Consider the following 21372-nt stretch of genomic DNA (forward strand, 5'->3'; position numbering starts at 1 on the left):
ATATTTTTAAGTTGTTTGTTGAACATATAAATAAATTAATAAAGTGAAATTAAAAAAAATTAATTGTTTAATTAATTTAAAATTTCTTCTATAACATTTTTAACTCGAAGTCGAAAGTATAGATTTCTAAAAGATCAGATTTTTGAGATATCCTGTCCTAAAGTTTTATTTATAGCATTAGTTATGTCTGTGGGTTATAATCTGTGGTGTAGCCAATGTTTTTCCGTTATTTCCGGTTACAAAACGGCTAGAACCCGCAAGATTAGACTATAGACTAGACTAAAGACTAGACTATATACTAGACTATATATTAGACTATATATTAGACTATAGACTAGATTATAGACTAGACTATAGACTAGACTATACTACACTATAGACTAGATTAAAGACTACACTATAGACTAGACTAGACTATAGACTAGACTAGACTATAGACTAGACTATAGACTAGACTATAGACAAGACTATAGACTAGACTAGACTATAGACTAGACTAGACTATAGACTAGACTAGACTAGACTAGACTAGACTAGACTAGACTAGACTAGACTAGACTAGACTAGACTAGACTATAGACTAGACTAGACTATAGACTAGACTAGACTAGACTATAGACTAGACTAGACTAGACTAGACTAGACTAGACTAGACTAGACTAGACTAGACTAGACTAGACTAGACTAGACTAGACTAGACTAGACTAGACTAGACTAGACTATAGACTAGACTAGACTATAGACTAGACTATACTATAGACTAGACTATAGACTATAGACTAGACTATATACCAGACTATATATTAGACTATATACCAGACTATATATTAGACTATATACTAGACTATAGACTAGATTATAGACTAAACTATAGACTACACTACACTATAGACTAGATTAAAGACTACACTATAGACTAAACTATAGAACAGACAATAGACTAGACTAGACTATAGACTAAACTATAGACTAGACTACACTACACTATAGACTAGATTAAAGACTACACTATAGACTAAACTGTAGAACAGACTATAAACTTGACTACACTACACTATAGACTAGACTATAGACTAGACTAAAGACTAGACTACAGACTAGACTACAAACTAGACTACAGACTAGACTATAGACTAGACTATAGACTAGACTATAGACTAGACTATAGACTAGACTATAGACCAGACTATAGACTACACTATAGACTAGACCATAGACTAGACTATAGACTAGACTAAAGACTAGACTATAGACTAGACTATAGACTAGACTATAGACTAGACTATAGACTAGACTATAGACTAGACTATAGACTAGACTATAGGCTAGACTATAGACTAGACTATAGACTAGACTATAGACTAGACTATAGGCTAGACTATAGACTAGACTATAGACTAGACTAGACTATAGACTAGACTAGACTATACACTAGACTATAGACTAGACTATATACTAGACTATAGACTAGACTATAGACTAGACTATAGACTAGACTATAGACTAGACTATAGACTATAGACTAGACTATAGACTAGACTATAGACTAGACTATAGACTAGACTATAGACTAGACTATAGACTAGACTATAGACTAGACTATAGACTAGACTATAGACTAGACTATAGACTAGACTATAGACTAGACTATAGACTTGACTATAGACTAGACTATAGACTAGACTATAGACTTGACTATAGACTAGACTATAGACTTGACTATAGACTAGACTATAGACTAGACTATAGACTAGACTAAAGACTATACTATAGACTAGACTATAGACTAGACTAAAGACTATACTATAGACTAGACTATAGACTAGACTATAGACTAGACTATAGACTAGACTATAGACTAGACTATAGACTAGACTAAAGACTAGACTATAGACTAGACTATTGACTAGACTATAGACTAGACTATAGGCTAGACTAAAGACTATAGACTAGACTATAGACTAGACTAGACTAGACTAGACTATAGACTAGACTATAGACTAGACTAGACTATAGACTAGACTATAGACTAGACTATAGACTAGACTATAGACTAGACTATAGACTAGACTATAGACTAGACTATAGACTAGACTATAGACTAGACTATAGACTATAGACTAGACTATAGACTAGACTATAGACTAGACTATAGACTAGACTATAGACTAGACTATAGACTAGACTATAGACTAGAATATATACCAGAGTATAGACTAGACTAGACTTTAGACTTTAAAAAATGTACGCTTTATGATGACTTGTACTTATCCAACAACTTAGTTTTCAATGACTACTACGTAACATATGTTTCTTCGAAGGTCTCTAGTAATTTTGAGTTTAAAATTTTTAGACTCGTGAATCCCTTAACTTGCAATATAGGATTATTTTGCCACACGTGTTCTATTTATTTGCAAATAAGTTGTTATTGATATCGTCTCTGATAGACTAGACTATAGACTAGACTATAGACTAGACTATAGACTAGACTATAGACTAGACTATAGACTAGACTATAGACTAGACTATAGACTAGACTATAGACTAGACTATAGACTAGACTATAGACTAGACTATAGACTAGACTATAGACTAGACTATAGACTAGACTATAGACTAGACTACTAGACTAGACTATAGACTAGACTATAGACTAGACTATAGACTAGACTATAGACTAGACATAATAGACTAGACTAACTAGACTAGACTATAGACTAGACTATAGACTAGACTACCTATAGACTAGACTATAGACTAGACTATAGACTAGACTATAGACTAGACTAGACTAGACTATAGACTAGACTATAGACTAGACTATAGACTAGACTATAAGACTAGACTATAGACTAGACTATAGACTAGACTATAGACTAGACTATAGACTAGACTATAGACTAGACTATAGACTAGACTATAGACTAGACTATAGACTAGACTATAGACTAGACTATAGACTAGACTATAGACTAGACATAGACTAGACTATAGACTAGACTATAGACTAGACTATAGACTAGACTATAGACTAGACTATAGACTAGACTATAGACTAGACTATAGACTAGACTATAGACTAGACTATAGACTAGACTATAGACTAGACTATAGACTAGACTATAGACTAGACTATAGACTAGACTATAGACTAGACTATAGACTAGACTATAGACTAGACTATAGACTAGACTATAGACTAGACTATAGACTAGACTATAGACTAGACTATAGACTAGACTATAGACTAGACTATAGACTAGACTATAGACTAGACTATAGACTAGACTATAGACTAGACTATAGACTAGACTATAGACTAGACTATAGACTAGACTATAGACTAGACTATAGACTAGACTAGACTATAGACTAGACTAGACTATAGACTAGACTAGACTATAGACTAGACTAGACTATAGACTAGACTAGACTATAGACTAGACTAGACTATAGACTAGACTAGACTATAGACTAGACTATAGACTAGACTAGACTATAGACTAGACTATAGACTAGACTATAGACTAGATATAGACTAGACTATAGACTAGACTATAGACTAGACTATAGACTAGACTATAGAATAGACTATAGACTAGACTATAGACTAGACTATAGACTAGACTATAGACTAGACTATAGACTAGACTATAGACTAGACAATAGAGACTATGAACTGACTTGACTAGATATAGACTAGACTATAGACTAGACTATAGACTAGACTATAGACTAGACTATAGACTAGACTATAGACTAGACTATAGACTAGACTATAGACTAGACTATAGACTAGACTATAGACTAGACTATAGACTAGACTATAGACTAGACTATAGACTAGACTAGACTAGACTATAGACTAGACTATAGACTAGACTATAGACTAGACTATAGATAGACTATAGACTAGACTATAGAATAGACTATAGACTAGACTATAGACTAGACTATAGACTAGACTATAGACTAGACTATAGACTAGACTATAGACTAGACTATAGACTAGACTATAGACTTGACTATAGACTAGACTATAGACTAGACTATAGAATAGACTATAGACTAGACTATAGACTAGACTATAGACTAGACTATAGACTAGACTATAGACTAGACTATAGACTAGACTATAGACTAGACTATAGACTAGACTATAGACTAGACTATAGACTAGACTATAGACTAGACTATAGACTAGACTATAGACTAGACTATAGACCTAGACTATAGACTAGACTATAGACTAGACTATAGACTAGACTATAGACTAGACTATAGACTAGACTATAGACTAGACTAATAGACTAGACTATAGACTAGACTATAGACTAGACTATAGACTAGACTATAGACTAGACTATAGACTAGACTATAGACTAGACTATAGACTAGACTATAGACTAGACTAAGACTAGACTATAGACTAGACTATAGACTAGACTATAGACTAGACTATAGACTAGACTATAGACTAGACTATAGACTAGACTATAGACTAGACATAGACTAGACTATAGACTAGACTATAGACTAGACTATAGACTAGACTATAGACTAGACTATAGACTAGACTAATAGACTAGACTATAGACTAGACTATAGACTAGACTATAGACTAGACTATAGACTAGAACTATAGACTAGACTATAGACTACTATAGACTAGACTCTAGACTAGACTATAGACTAGACTATAGACTAGACTATAGACTAGACTATAGACTAGACTATAGACTAGACTATAGACTAGACTATAGACTAGACTATAGACTAGACTAATAGACTAGACTATAGACTAGACTATAGACTAGACTATAGACTAGACTATAGACTAGACTATAGACTAGACTATAGACTAGACTATAGACTAGACTATAGACTAGAATATAGACTAGACTATAGACTAGACGATGACTAGACTATAGACTAGACTATAGACTAGACTAGAATAGACTAGACTGACTATAGACTTAGACTATAGACTAGGACTAATAGACGAGACTATAGACGTGAGACTATACTAGACTATATACTATGACTACTAGAACTAGACTATAGACTATACTATGACTAGACTATAGACTAGACTATAGATCTAGACTATAGACTAGACTATAGCTAGACGTATAGACTAGACTATAGACTAGACTATAGACTAGACTATAGACTAGACTAGAGACTGAACTAATAGGACGAGACTATAGACTACTAGACTAGCTAGACTAGACTTATAGACTAGAACTAAACTAGACTAGACTAGACTATAGACTATAGACTAGACTATAGACTAGACTATAGACTAGACTATAGACTAGACTATAGACTAGACTATAGACTAGACTATAGACTAGACTATAGACTAGACTATAGACTAGACTATAGACTAGACTATAGACTAGACTATAGACTAGACTATAGCTAGACTATAGACTAGACATAGACTAGACTATAGACTAGACTATAGACTAGACTATAGACTAGACTATAGACTAGACTATAGACTAGACTATAGACTAGACTATAGACTAGACTATAGACTAGACTATAGACTAGACTATAGACTAGACTACAGCTAGACTATAGACTAGACTATAGACTAGAATATAGACTAGACTAGACTAGACTATAGACTAGACTATAGACTAGACTATAGACTAGACTATAAACTAGACTATAGACTAGACTATAGACTAGACTATAGACTAGACTATAGACTAGACTATAGACTAGATATAGACTAGACTATAGACTAGACTATAACTAGACTATAGACTAGACTATAAACTAGACTATAGACTAGACTATAGACTAGACTATAGACTAGACTATAGACTAGACTATAGACTAGACTATAGACTAGACTATAGACTAGACTATAGACTAGACTATAGACTATACTATAGACTAGACTATAGACTAGACTATAGACTAGACTATAGACTTGACTATAGACTTGACTATAGACTAGACTATAGACTAGACTATAGACTAGACTATAGACTAGACTATAGACTAGACTATAGACTAGACTATAGACTAGACTATAGACTAGACTATAGACTAGACTATAGACTAGACTATAGACTAGACTATAGACTAGACTATAGACTAGACTATAGACTAGATAGACTAGATAGACTAGACTATAGACTAGACTATAGACTAGACATAGACTAGACTATAGACTAGACTATAGACTAGACTATAGACTAGACTATAGACTAGACTATAGACTAGACTATAGACTAGACTATAGACTAGACTATAGACTAGACTACAGATAGACTACAGACTAGACTATAGACTAGATATAGACTAGACTATAGACTAGACTATAGACTAGACTATAGACTAGACTATAGACTAGACTATAGATAGACTACAGACTAGACTATAGACTAGACTATAGACTAGACTATAGACTAGACTATAGACTAGACTATAGACTAGACTATAGACTAGACTATAGACTAGACTATAGACTAGACTATAGACTAGACTAGACTAGACTATAGACTAGACTATAGACTAGACTATAGACTAGACTATAGACTAGACTATAGACTAGACTATAGACTAGACTATAGACTAGACTATAGACTTGACTATAGACTGACTATAGACTAGACTATAGACTAGACTATAGACTAGACTATAGACTAGACTATAGACTAGACACAGACTAGACTATAGACTAGACTATAGACTAGACTATAGACTAGACTATAGACTAGATATAGACTAGACTATAGACTAGACTATAGACTAGACTATAGACTAGACTATAGACTAGACTATAGACTAGGACTACAGACTAGACTATAGACTAGACTATAGACTAGACTATAGACTAGACTATAGACTAGACTATAGACTAGACTATAGACTAGACTATAGACTAGACTATAGACTAGACTATAGACTAGACTATAGACTAGACTATAGACTAGACTATAGACTAGACTATAGACTAGACTATAGACTAGACTATAGACTAGACTATAGACTAGACTATAGACTTGACTATAGACTTGACTATAGACTAGACTATAGACTAGACTATAGACTAGACTATAGACTAGACTATAGACTAGACTATAGACTAGACTATAGACTAGACTATAGACTAGACTATAGACTAGACTATAGACTAGACTATAGACTAGACTATAGACTAGACTATAGACTAGACTATAGACTAGACTATAGACTAGACTATAGACTAGACTATAGACTAGACTATAGACTAGACTATAGACTAGACAATAGACTAGACTATAGACTTGACTATAGACTAGACTATAGACTAGACTATAGACTAGACTATAGACTAGACTATATACCAGAGTATAGACTAGACTAGACTTTAGACTTTAAAAAATGTACGCTTTATGATGACTTGTACTTATCCAACAACTTAGTTTTCAATGACTACTACGTAACATACATATGTTTCTTCGAAGGTCTCTAGTAATTTTGAATTTAAAATTTTTAGACTCGTGAATACCTTAACTTGCAATGTATTATTGTTTTGCCACACGTGTCCTATTTATTTACAAATAAGTTGTAATTGAAATCGTCTCTGATATTTTGTTGTTATTATTTAGTTATTGACAGCTTCATAAATATTATGATTTCTATCAACAAAGTATAGGAAATTTGTAATTAACTTTGTACATACATATATTTCAAGGAGTGCAGATTTAATAAGGAACTCATTAGTTCTCATGTGGACTCGAATATAGCAATCAGATCATTTTAATTTTAAATTAATCCAGCAATTAGATGATCATCTTAGATTTGCGGAGACGTCATGGAAAAATTGGAGGATTCAAATAAAAAATCACACAAGTAATTCCTTCTAATATCTGTTAATAAAAATATAGTTTCCTAGTAGTCTTGTTTATACTGAAACCTAATCAAACCGGCAGGTAAGCACAATTTGAGAGTAAAGTAAACGACCTAGTATAATGAGCAAAAAATCTAAATTAATAATAAAGTTATCTTGACTTCGAACACTTCAAAGATAAAGAACAAAATTGGAAAATAGTAAAACGTGATTATCAAAAGATTAACACCTTTATTATTTATATAGTTTATAGCAAAAATGAAATATAAAATCTAATCACTGTATTAACACATGTATATTTTTTGTTAGACTAAAATTAGCCGCAGCAGAAATGGATCTAACTAATAGTTTGTTGTTTACAATTTTTAAAAAATACTATTTATCGCTTGCTACGTAATTGTAAATCTTTATTTTCAACTTCGAACGGGCATAAGTTCCCCTTTTTACGCAGGGGTTTCAAACTGTTATAAATGAAGATTTATTACTATTTACCAATGGCTTTATATTTGCTAATTTCCTAATTGCTAATATTAGCGCAGATGGGTTGGAGCAAATAGTTATCAGTGATTTTAAATTTAAACATTATTTTAAATTAACGCTTTTAATCTTATGATGTTATTTATGATTTACTTTTTAGTGAAACTCCTACAAGCAGTTCTATAAATAATTTCGTTGGAAAAAACTTCAAAGTTTTAGAAAAGAAGAATTTAGAACTAACTAACTAACTAACGAACTAACTACTACTAACTAACTACTACTAACTAACTACTAACTACTAACTAACTAACTAACTAACTAACTAACTAACTAACTAACTAACTAACTAACTAACTAACTAACTAACTAACTAACTAACTAACTAACTAACTAACTAACTAACTAACTAACTAACTAACTAACTAACTAACTAACTAACTAACTAACTAACTAACTAACTAACTACTAACTAACTAACTAACTAACTAACTAACTAACTAACTACTAACTAACTAACTAACTAACTAACTAACTACTAACTAACTACTAACTAACTAACTAACTAACTAACTAACTAACTAACTAACTAACTAACTAACTAACTAACTAACTAACTAACTAACTAACTACTAACTAACTACTAACTAACTAACTAACTAACTAACTACTAACTAACTAACTAACTAACTAACTAACTAACTAACTAACTAACTAACTAACTAACTAACTAACTAACTACTACTAACTAACTAACTAACTAACTAACTAACTAACTAACTAACTAACTACTAACTAACTAACTAACTAACTAACTAACTACTAACTAACTAACTAACTAACTAACTAACTAACTAACTAACTAACTAACTAACTACTAACTAACTAACTAACTAACTAACTAACTAACTAACTAACTACTAACTAACTAACTAACTAACTAACTAACTAACTAACTAACTAACTAACTAACTAACTAACTAACTAACTAACTAACTAACTAACTAACTAACTAACTAACTAACTAACTAACTAACTAACTAACTAACTAACTAACTAACTAACTAACTAACTAACTAACTAACTAACTAACTAACTAACTAACTAACTAACTAACTAACTACTAACTAACTAACTAACTAACTAACTAACTAACTAACTAACTAACTAACTAACTAACTAACTAACTAACTAACTAACTAACTAACTAACTAACTAACTACTAACTAACTAACTAACTAACTAACTAACTAACTAACTAACTAACTAACTAACTAACTAACTAACTAACTAACTAACTAACTAACTAACTAACTAACTAACTAACTAACTAACTAACTAACTAACTAACTAACTAACTAACTACTAACTAACTAACTAACTAACTAACTAACTAACTAACTAACTAACTAACTAACTACTAACTACTAACTAACTAACTAACTAACTAACTAACTAACTAACTAACTACTAACTAACTACTAACTAACTAACTAACTAACTACTAACTAACTAACTACTAACTAACTAACTAACTAACTAAACTAACTACTACTAACTAACTAACTAACTAACTAACTAACTAACTAACTAACTAACTAACTAACTAACTAACTAACTAACTAACTAACTAACTAACTAACTAACTAACTAACTAACTAACTACTAACTAACTAACTACTAACTAACTAACTAACCTAACTAACTAACTAACTAACTAACTAACTAACTAACTACTAACTAACTAACTAACTAACTAACTAACTAACTACTAACTACTAACTAACTAACTAACTAACTAACTAACTAACTAACTAACTAACTAACTAACTAACTAACTAACTAACTAACTAACTAACTAACTAACTAACTAACTAACTAACTACTAACTAACTAACTAACTAACTAACTAACTAACTAACTAACTAACTAACTAACTAACTAACTAACTAACTAACTAACTAACTAACTAACTAACTAACTAACTAACTAAACTAACTAACTAACTACTACTACTAACTACTAACTAACTAACTAACTAACTAACTAACTACTAACTAACTAACTAACTAACTAACTAACTAACTAACTAACTACTAACTAACTAACTACCTAACTAACTAACGAACTAACTAACTAACTACTACCTACCTAACTAACTACTAACTAACTAACTAACTAACTAACTAACTAACTAACTAACTAACTAACGAACTAACTAGTCTATAGTCTGGACTATAGTCTAGTCTATAGTCTGGACTATAGTCTAGTCTATAGTCTGGACTATAGTCTAGTCTATAGTCTGGACTATAGTCTAGTCTATAGTTTGGACTATAGTCTATTCTATAGTCTGGACAATAGTCTAGTCTATAGTCTGGACAATAGTCTAGTCTATAGTCTGGACTATAGTCTATTCTATATTCTGGGTTATAGTCTCTTCTATAGTCTGGTCTATAGTCTAGTCTATAGTCTGGATTATAGTCTAGTCTATAGTCTGGACTATAGTCTAGTTTATAGTCTGGATTACAGTCTAGTCTGTAGTCTGCACTGTAATCTAGTATATAGTCAGGACTATAGTGTTGTCTATAGTCTTGATTACAGTCTAGTCTGTAGTCTGCAATGTAATCTAGTATATAGTCTGGACTATAGTCTTGTCTATAGTCTGGATTATAGTCTAGTCTATAGTCTGGACTATAGTCTGGTTTACAGTCTAGTCTGTAGTCTGCACTGTAGTCTAGTATATAGTCTGGACTATAGTCTAGCCTGTATGCTGGACTATAGTCTGGACTATAGCCTAGTCTATAGTCTGGGCTATAGTCTTGTCTATAGTCTAGTCTATAGTCTGGACTTTAGTCTACTCTATATTGGACCATCTTTTAAAACTAACATTTATAACTTACCCTAGGAGATTTGAGAGTTTTCATCATACCCAGATTTTAGATCTCAGATTTTATATCCAGAAACATTATTTGTTAAATCGCCTACAATTATTTTATTTTAATATTAATATTTAGTGTATTATTCTTTATTGGCAAACTTAAATATATCAATCAGCACCCAATGGTAAATATTTGCAATTTCTTGTGATTATTATTAAAGATTGTAAAGTGCTGCTGCCGCTCTTGGTCTTTGTTATTGTTGTAATTGTAGACCATTATCAATATTAATATATTTTCACTTCATATAATTATTTTCTTTTGTATATTTTTTCTCTTTCATTTACCAACTAGCTTTTCAATCAGTAAGTCTAGTAGTGGTAATCGTATCATTATCAGACGAAAGTAAACTCTTTAAATAGATAGACCAGCCTTATTGTCTACAGAACCGTAGTGAAGTGAAAACATTTTGAATTACGGACGGAATAGTAACTAGTATTATCGTTGAATTTATAAAGTTTAATCGTTAGTTTTTCTATAAATCTCGAGTAAAGTGTTTGGTGTTTAGTAGTGATAAGACAAAAGAAAAAAAAAAATAATATAAAAATTATTAAAAATCATCAATAAATCAAGTTTGTTATGAAATCTTAAGAGATTTTTAAAAATAATAATTTGTGCAAAATGGAAGATTTGGAATTGAAAATAAAAACTATGGAAAATAAAAAATTCCTTAATCGAACTAATACCAAAAGATTGGGTCTATATCATTATTATCATACGGATGTATACTATTCAATGCCGGAGATAAATAGTAAGTATTAATAGTGTCAAATATTCTGAAATTGATCAGTTGTGCATTTAAATAAATTGCGAGCACATTTGGTCCAATTAGCAAAAAGGACCTAAATGTTCCCTGTAATAAATTTACTTTGTAAGGAGCTTTCTAGGACCCTTCTTAAGGCCCTTATGATATATTGTTTTACTTATTTTTTAATATGATGAAAAAATGGTCCTTCCAGAGAAAAAAACAATCGTCTGAAAATATTAGTCCTACATCTTCAATATTGTTGGTGACAGCCTTAGAAAGTGCATCCACTTTTAAATCAGTAACTTCCTTGAGATTAAATCGGTTCCGTGGCTATTTCAACCCATTAGTTCCTACTGAAATATGATGCAGCCTGATTAGCCCTACAGTTACACCTATTTCTAAGTAAACAGATAATTCTTTATTGCAATTTTTTTTTAAAAATAAGTGTGTTAATAATTATCATTATTGTTAGCGGGAGTTGCTCTAAATATTTGATTACATTAATTACAACTAATAAATTTTAGTTCATCTATAAAGTAATTAAGTTTATCTTATTGTAAAAAACAAATACATATAAAAAACTAATTGTGATATAATCTTTAGAATGATCAAACTACTTTTATTACGAGATAAAAAGAGCCGATTCATAGTGAAATTCCAAACTATTAAAGGAATCGTACATATCTGCCAGTATCGGTACGAATGAATTTTTTATGCGAGCAAATCACCCTTAAAGTGGAATTGTAATCCTAGGATTCAGAAATGTTGTCTTCTTAACATTTTCTTTACAATGTTCTTTAGAGATGTAATATCCCGCATTACATCCCTCCCAAAGGGTTTGAATCTATCCTCACCACATGCTCTGCATTCGTCACATTCCTCTCGTCTAATTTGGTCAATTTCTGCTCGTTGTTCTTATACGTAATATCAAACTAACCTTGGACTTGCTTTCCCTAAGGATACTTCTTGTTTTCCCTTCCTTTTGGGTTACCCCATAAGATTTTTGTGGTTCTATTGGGGTTTTGTCAATGCTTTTAAATTAACTCAAGTAGGCTCGACCGGTTTTGCAATTATCGTAGGGAAATCAGTCTGGTTAGTTAGGGCCTAGGTTAGGTTAGGTTGATAGGAGGATGTATAGTACATCAAATCCGAAGAAATACAACTAGGCCACTATCGGGCCTGTTATGCGCTCCTTTTCATGAAAAAAAATTTGTTCACTGAGTATATTATTTTTCAATGTTCAGAAACTCAGTTTCCTGGACGTAATTCCTAAGAATTTTCCAATCGGTGTTAGTCAGAAATGTTATTTCCGAAATAACATCACTTCCAAGATACTTAGATCTAACTTCGACGAATGCTTGACAGTGGCAAAGAAAGTGCTCCAGAGTTTCATTGTCATCTCCACATGCTCTACAAACGTCTGAATCCGCATAGCCAATTTTATATAAATGTGCTCGTAATCCTGTGTGCCCACTCAGAATACGTACCATCATACTAACTTCAGACTTGCTCATTGTGAGGAGATTTCTCGTCTTGTTCTCAATAGGATCGGATTTCTGCCTGGAAGCTTGTGTTATGATTAGGTAAACGGTGTTTTTTCTGTTTCTAGGCCTTCAATATAGAACCCCAGGCCCAATTTATACCCCAATTTAGAGCCATCTGTGTAACAACGGATTCCTACTGGTATTTGCTCTAGTTTTCCGCTTTACCAAGACATTCTATCTGGGATCAGCGTTTAAAAGTCCGATGATTGTATATAACCTTCCAATGTGTCCAGTATACTTTAATAGCTAGGACCTAAGTGCAATTGAAGTATGGCTGATTTCGTAGATGGGCAGTTCGCATCTTTAAAAACTGATTCCCCTCGCAGGGGAATCAGTCGTTAAAATATTGATGAGTTTGTTAATAACACATACCAAAATTTAAAAATCCGGCAAATAACTTCAATATTAAATATTTTTGAATTTATAGTTGTGTTCAAATTTAAATGAAGATATCACGAAATATAATAAAGATATAACAAAGCTTAAAACTTTATTTTAAAGTCCACAGATTGGACTTTCAAATGACATAACAGATTTTATAAAAAAATGTGTCTAAGAGCTGTTATAACGTTTCAAATATGGTCTATAGGACAATATATCTCGAAATGGAGGAAAACTTATAAGATCAGAATCGGATTTAGCGTAGCTTACATTCTTTAGAATGTGCAATTGAACAAAAGTCAAGCTCTCTTCCGAAAATCACTCAGATGCTCGTACTGGATATGTGATAATACAATTGGACATGAATATAATAAGTGAGTAAATCGATGTTATAAATTCATTAAGGATAGATCCAAAATAATCTATGTATGTCCATATACATATATATTATGATACAGGTTTTGATCTTTTTGTCTCCCAAAAAAGAGAGACTACTTTGTTGTAACATACCCCTAGCCACTATATTAGGAAGTGTATTATGCGTTTGGTCTAATGTTTATAACACCCAAAAGTACTGATCCTACACTCACCTTAAAGTGTATCAATCGGCTCTGTCCAATCTCTTTCTGATTCGACGCAATGACGCTATGTCCGTCCGTCTGTGTATCCATGTAAACCTTATAAGCACTTTATTTTCTTCTATTGAGTCAAGGATAAAGCCTATTGCCTTGCCTCTATATAACCCCACTTTCAGAAAATCACATTTTTGTCAACAAATGGTTAATAAGTTTCGGATTTAGGGTAAAAAACAATTTAAATGCTTTATTATAAAAAATAGCCCACATAGTCCCAATAGTCCAATAGTCCAAGATGTGCACCTTTGAGATACAAATCTTCTATATTTTATTAGACATGCTTTCGAGAAGTTTGCTACTTAAAATCAGCCAAATTGATCCATAAATTATGAAAATATGAACAAAATTCTGAAACAATCCATGAAAATGTTGTCAAATACAACCTTTTGTCATAATATAGCAAAACACAACGAAAACAACAAGGTTTTTTTAAACAACAGATTTGTCACAGTTCACGTTGAAAAACACAGTTATAACAATTGCAAGTCGAAAAATGGTTCAATAAACTCTAAAAGTTGATATTATAAATATTCAAAAAGTCATCAATTTCAAGATTGTAATAAGTCAAAATATTTACTTTTCATAAATTACTTAAAGTCGTTAAGTCGACTTTTTCATAAATTGCAAAATGTAGACTTTTTATTTCAAACTATAGAACTCTCGTCAAATTAAACAATTTTTATTTAATTTTTAACTATGAATTCATAAATCAGTAAAGTCTTTAAGTCGACTGTTTGATAAATTAAAAAAGTCGACTTTTTGTTTTAATCTATAGAAAAGTAATTCAATCGAACAGTTTCCCTTTGAAAACATTATTCACACACTGATTTCTGCAAGTGTTTAACATTAACAAAAGTAACGGCTTGTTGCTAGCTAAGACAACAACCCAAACAGGAAATGTTTAGCAACCGCAGCCAACTTCACAGCAAAAAGAAAAACAAAACAAACAATTTGTTTACAAAAATAAAATGCAAGTGCAGCAAATAGTACAAACACTCGCTTAGACAAAGTACCCAGCGGTAAAAATACACATTATGTACTCGCTTATCTAAGTGATATTTCGTGGCAGTCAGTGGTGATGCTTTCACTTATTCTTCCACTTAGATTTAACATAAAAGTGTCCTAGGCTGCCTCATCGATGTGCTCTCGCTTAGAATGTAAGCCACAGTTTCATTAAGACAAATTAAAATTTCACTTACATAATGTGTGGAGTTCTAAGCGAATTTAATGAGACGCCTATAAACGCTTGCAAATAAGAATGTAATGTATGTAGATAACAATCCTATTTGCATTTGTAAGTTAAAGTACCATGTCTTCCGATTTTGTTATAGAAAAAATATATATTTTTTTACGTTTATTTTAAAATTATGCAAGTTTATTTAAAAATTATCATCAAATAATAATAACATGTATTATAGTTAATTCAATAAAAATATAATTAAACAATTTTAACGAAGATAAATGAAATGAATCTTAATTTTCTTTTGAAACTTTCGGTCATCTTCCTTTACAGATCCTGTAAACAAACAAGAGGAAATTGTTAGTATTAAAACTAGAATGTGTGAAGTAAATTTACCCCAATTTTTAAATCCGTTTGTGCCATTTAGATCACCACAATTATTTTAAATTTTTACAATAAAATACATTTTTTAAGAAAACACAACTTCACTTACAAAAGATCAACTTTAAACTGAAACAAAAATATTATTTTTTTCATGTAGTACCTATACATACAAAAGAAAAATAAAACGGTACTTTAGTTCTGTTTTTTTAAAAGATATAAAAACAAAAAACAACATGAAAAAGGCAGCTAACTCTCTGCTTAAATCGTAATCAATGTTATAATTAAAGTGCATGATATGTTAGATTACGCATACATTGCACTCTAAGTACTTAGATTGCTCGCTTAGAACGTCATACTGATGTCATCGAATATTATCTAAGTACTTTGTTTCATTTACCGCTGGGTACTTACAGTTTAATAAGAGCAAATACTTTGTACATGTGTTTTTGTTTTTTAAAGAGATTACAACAGCAGAGTTGTATGAGTGAGTGTATGAATAACAGTAAAGAATTAAATAAGGGAAATTTCATTAAAGATTTTTGTTGGTTTTTTTTACTACTAGTAGCATGTTTAAGGGAGAGAGTATATTTTTCTTTGAATTTTAAACAAAAACAAGAGCATTCCTTTTGTTTTCATAGAACAATTAAACTGCAGAGAGAGAGAAGAAAAACTAGAAACGAAAAGGTCTACGTTTTATTAGCGCAATCAACCATCAGTTGAAAAACATAAATGCTCGTGAAGGGAACGTGTTTTCAAAAAGTGATTTTTTAATTTTTATTATAATTTTCAAAATTTTTATTTTATTTCTGTTTTTTTTCCTTCGTTTAACTTAAACTTTGTGATGTATGTGGAAGTTATTAAATAAACAGATAATTAAAAAATTTAAACTATTGGTGTCAAGTGTAACATTTGTAACAAATGTTTTTCTAACATTTAACAACAATGTGATAAATAATTATTGAGAACAAAAATAAACAATTTAAAGGAACAAAAATAACAACAAAATTTTATTAAAACAAAACTTGTGTTGAAAACAAAAGTATAAAAAAAAAGAATATTATGGGAATTTTTGATGAATAAGTTTTAAATAAAATTTCTAATATTTTGTGAATTTAAAACAAAATCAAGCATTAAATTAACAAAATTAATAACAACAAAATTATAATTTTAATTTAATTTGAAATAAAAGCTGAAACAAAAAACACACAAGACAACGTATAAAAAGAAAACAAAGAAAATTTTAAAGCAGAAAGAAAGACAAAAAAAAAAACACGGAATTTCTTACCACTATTTTGTGGCTGTCAGTGCTCTTGTTGTTGGTGCTATTGGCTGTGATTTGACAATATATTTGTTATTGTTGCCGTTACAAACTTAATCGCTGTTAACGTCGCTGCTGCTGTTGCTGACTTCTTCAATCTACTATTGCTATTTTTATGACAGCTGTTAATTTATTCTGTTTGTTTTCATTATAACAAGTTGTTGTTATTGTTGCTCTTACTCGTGTTTGCCGTTGTTATTGTTGTCATGCTAACTACTAGCAACAAAGTAGTGTAATTTTTAATTCTATTAAAATCGCCCTCAACTTAATTGTTAGATTTATGCCTTCTTGCTACGACCAACACATCAATCTGTGTCACCACTACTTCTATTACTTATTCTTCACTTCATTATCAATCTAATTTGTAAGTATTATAGTTTTTTTTGTTATTTATTTTCTTCATATCATTTAGTTTTAATTTTTAATCAATTACTAAGTAACAACACTCACATCTAGACAAATAGTAGTTGTTAGTATTTGTTGTTGCAGTTTTATATTTCTCTGTCTAAAAAGAAATACTCAAATGGCCGGTAATCATATGGAAAATTGTGTGTTTAATACCCTACATCACTAGATCGGGGTGGGTAATATAAGACTTTTTTGATGAAAGACTTGTGTTACATATAGATCGGCGAGTATTTGGAATAACCAATAATGAAATACACGTCCAGAGTTCTAGTTTAAACCCCTTACAATCATCAATGAATATAAACTAGACTCTAGACTAGATTATAAACTAGACTATAGACCAGACTATAGACTAGACTATAGACTAGACTATACACTAGACTATAACTAGACTAGACTAGACTATAGACTAGACTATAGACTAGACTATAGACTAGACTATAGACTAGACTATAGACTAGACTATAGACTAGACTATAGACTAGACTATAGACTAGACTATAGACTAGACTATAGACTAGACTATAGACTAGACTATAGACTAGACTATAGACTAGACTATAGACTAGACTATAGACTAGACTATAGACTAGACTATAGACTAGACTATAGACTAGACTATAGACTAGTCTATAGACTAGACTATAGACTAGTCTATAGACTAGACTATAGACTAGACTATAGACTAGACTATAGACTAGACTATAGACTAGACTATAGTCTAGTCTATAGACTAGACTATAGACTAGACTAGACTATAGACTATACTATAGACTATATACTATAGACTAGACTATAGACTAGACTATAGACTAGACTATAGACTAGACTATAGACTAGACTATAGACTAGACTATAGACTAGACTATAGACTAGACTATAGACTAGACTATAGACTATACTAGACTAGACTATAGACTAGACTATAGACTATAGACTAGACTATAGACTAGACTATAGACTAGACTATAGACTAGACTATAGACTAGACTATAGACTAGACTATAGACTAGACTATAGACTAGACTATAGACTAGACTATAGACTAGACTATAGACTAGACTAGGACTATACTATAGACTAGACTATAGACTAGACTATAGACTAGACTATAGACTAGACTATAGACTAGACTATAGACTAGACTATAGACTAGACTATAGACTAGACTATAGACTAGACTATAGACTAGACTATAGACTAGACTATAGACTAGACTATAGACTAGACTATAGACTAGACTATAGACTAGACTATAGACTAGACTTATAGACTAGACTATAGACTAGACTATAGACTAGACTATAGACTAGACTATAGACTAGACTATAGACTAGACTATAGACTAGACTATAGACTAGACTATAGACTAGACTATAGACTAGACTATAGACTAGACTATAGACTAGACTATAGACTAGACTATAGACTAGACTATAGACTAGACTATAGACTAGACTATAGACTAGACTATAGACTAGACTATACTAGACTAGACTAGACTATAGACTAGACTATAGACTAGACTATAGACTAGACTATAGACTAGACTATAGACTAGACTATAGACTAGACTATAGACTAGACTATAGACTAGACTATAGACTAGACTATAGACTAGACTATAGACTAGACTATAGACTAGACTATAGACTAGACTATAGACTAGACTATAGACTAGACTATAGACTAGACTATAGACTAGACTATAGACTAGACTATAGACTAGACTATAGACTAGACTATAGACTAGACTATAGACTAGACTATAGACTAGACTATAGACTAGACTATAGACTAGACTATAGACTAGACTATAGACTAGACTATAGACTAGACTATAGACTAGACTATAGACTAGACTATAGACTAGACTATAGACTAGACTATAGACTAGACTATAGACTAGACTATAGACTAGACTATAGACTAGACTATAGACTAGACTATAGACAAGACTATAGACAAGACTATAGACTAGACTATAGACTAGACTATAGACAAGACTATAGACTAGACTATAGACTAGACTATAGACTAGACTATAGACTAGACTATAGACTAGACTATAGACTAGACTATAGACTAGACTATAGACTAGACTATAGACTAGACTATAGACTAGACTATAGACTAGACTATAGACTAGACTATAGACTAGACTATAGACTAGACTATAGACTAGACTATAGACTAGACTATAGACTAGACTATAGACTAGACTATAGACTAGACTATAGACTAGACTATAGACTAGACTATAGACTAGACTATAGACTAGACTATAGACTAGACTATAGACTAGACTATAGACTAGACTATAGACTAGACTACAGACTAGACTATAGACTAGACTATAGACTAGACTATAGACTAGACTAGACTAGACTATAGACTAGACTATAGACTAGACTATAGACTAGACTATAGACTAGACTATAGACTAGACTATAGACTAGACTATAGACTAGACTATAGACTAGACTATAGACTAGACTATAGACTAGACTATAGACTAGACTATAGACTAGACTATAGACTAGACTATAGACTAGACTGTAGACTAGACTATAGACTAGACTATAGACTAGACTATAGACTAGACTATAGACTAGACTATAGACTAGACTATAGACTAGACTATAGACTAGACTATAGACTAGACTATAGACTAGACTATAGACTAGACTATATACTAGACTATAGACTAGACTATAGACTAGACTATAGACTAGACTATAGACTAGACTTATACTAGACTATAGACTAGACTATAGACTAGACTATAGACTAGACTAGACTATAGACTAGACTATAGACTAGACTATAGACTAGACTATAGACTAGACTATAGACTAGACTATAGACTAGACTATAGACTAGACTATAGACTAGACTATAGACTAGACTATAGACTAGACTATAGACTAGACTAATAATAAATAGCCATGATAGAGACCATCATGTCCCGTGAGTAATCCTCAGATTCTAAGATTGCTTTTATTAAGATGATATAACTTTTGAAGTTTTCCCTTTGATATAGTTATAAAGCGCTTTGTTTTTTAAGCTCTGATATGGCTCCCCAATGGCGAGCAAATTTCCCTTAGATCCATTTATCGCATAAGATTTTGACATACAAGATAAAGTTGTTCATATACTTTTCCAGAGCATTCGCAGTTCTGGTTTTAACCCCAAGGTGAACTATAGATATGTCTCACCAGCTGCTCTTGTGACTTGTTAAGAACACTCAGGTAACAGACAAGCTCAGTCTTCTCTGCAGTCCTTTAGGATTTTTGGTTTAGGATTGTTCGACAATTTTCAGCCTCCAGCAAGAACTTAATAGACTTAATTCGGCAATAGACCGAAGTATGATCAGAGTGAACTCCGAAACATGCGCAGATATATCCATCGCCATTCATCACATCATACAAACATGAAATACTACGCACACCCTTAATCAAAACTACATTCATTGAATGAATTATCAGCTCATTTCCAACATAGAGTCC

At 31.3% G+C, this 21372-nt stretch overlaps 1 protein-coding gene across 2 annotated transcripts in view; it reads left to right on the forward strand.

Annotated features, from left to right (window-relative positions):
• Positions 1-11715: 11715 nt before the first annotated feature.
• LOC119602205 overlaps positions 11716-21372 on the forward strand; it is a 33291-nt gene continuing 23634 nt past the window's right edge. The window contains exon 1 of one of the 2 annotated variants that reach the window (XM_037953587.1): positions 11716-12016. In XM_037953587.1, the coding sequence (XP_037809515.1) occupies positions 11887-12016 (130 nt within the window). In that variant the 5' untranslated portion in view covers positions 11716-11886. Of the gene's footprint in view, positions 12017-17273; positions 17820-21372 lie in introns of those variants that run through there. The other variant, XM_037953590.1, reaches the window with a different exon arrangement.

The sequence above is a fragment of the Lucilia sericata genome, unplaced genomic scaffold (assembly GCF_015586225.1).
Source record: "Lucilia sericata isolate MDLA Ls3-8-SP2 unplaced genomic scaffold, ASM1558622v1 Contig000214F_arrow, whole genome shotgun sequence".
In the NCBI taxonomy this organism is placed as follows: domain Eukaryota; kingdom Metazoa; phylum Arthropoda; class Insecta; order Diptera; family Calliphoridae; genus Lucilia; species Lucilia sericata.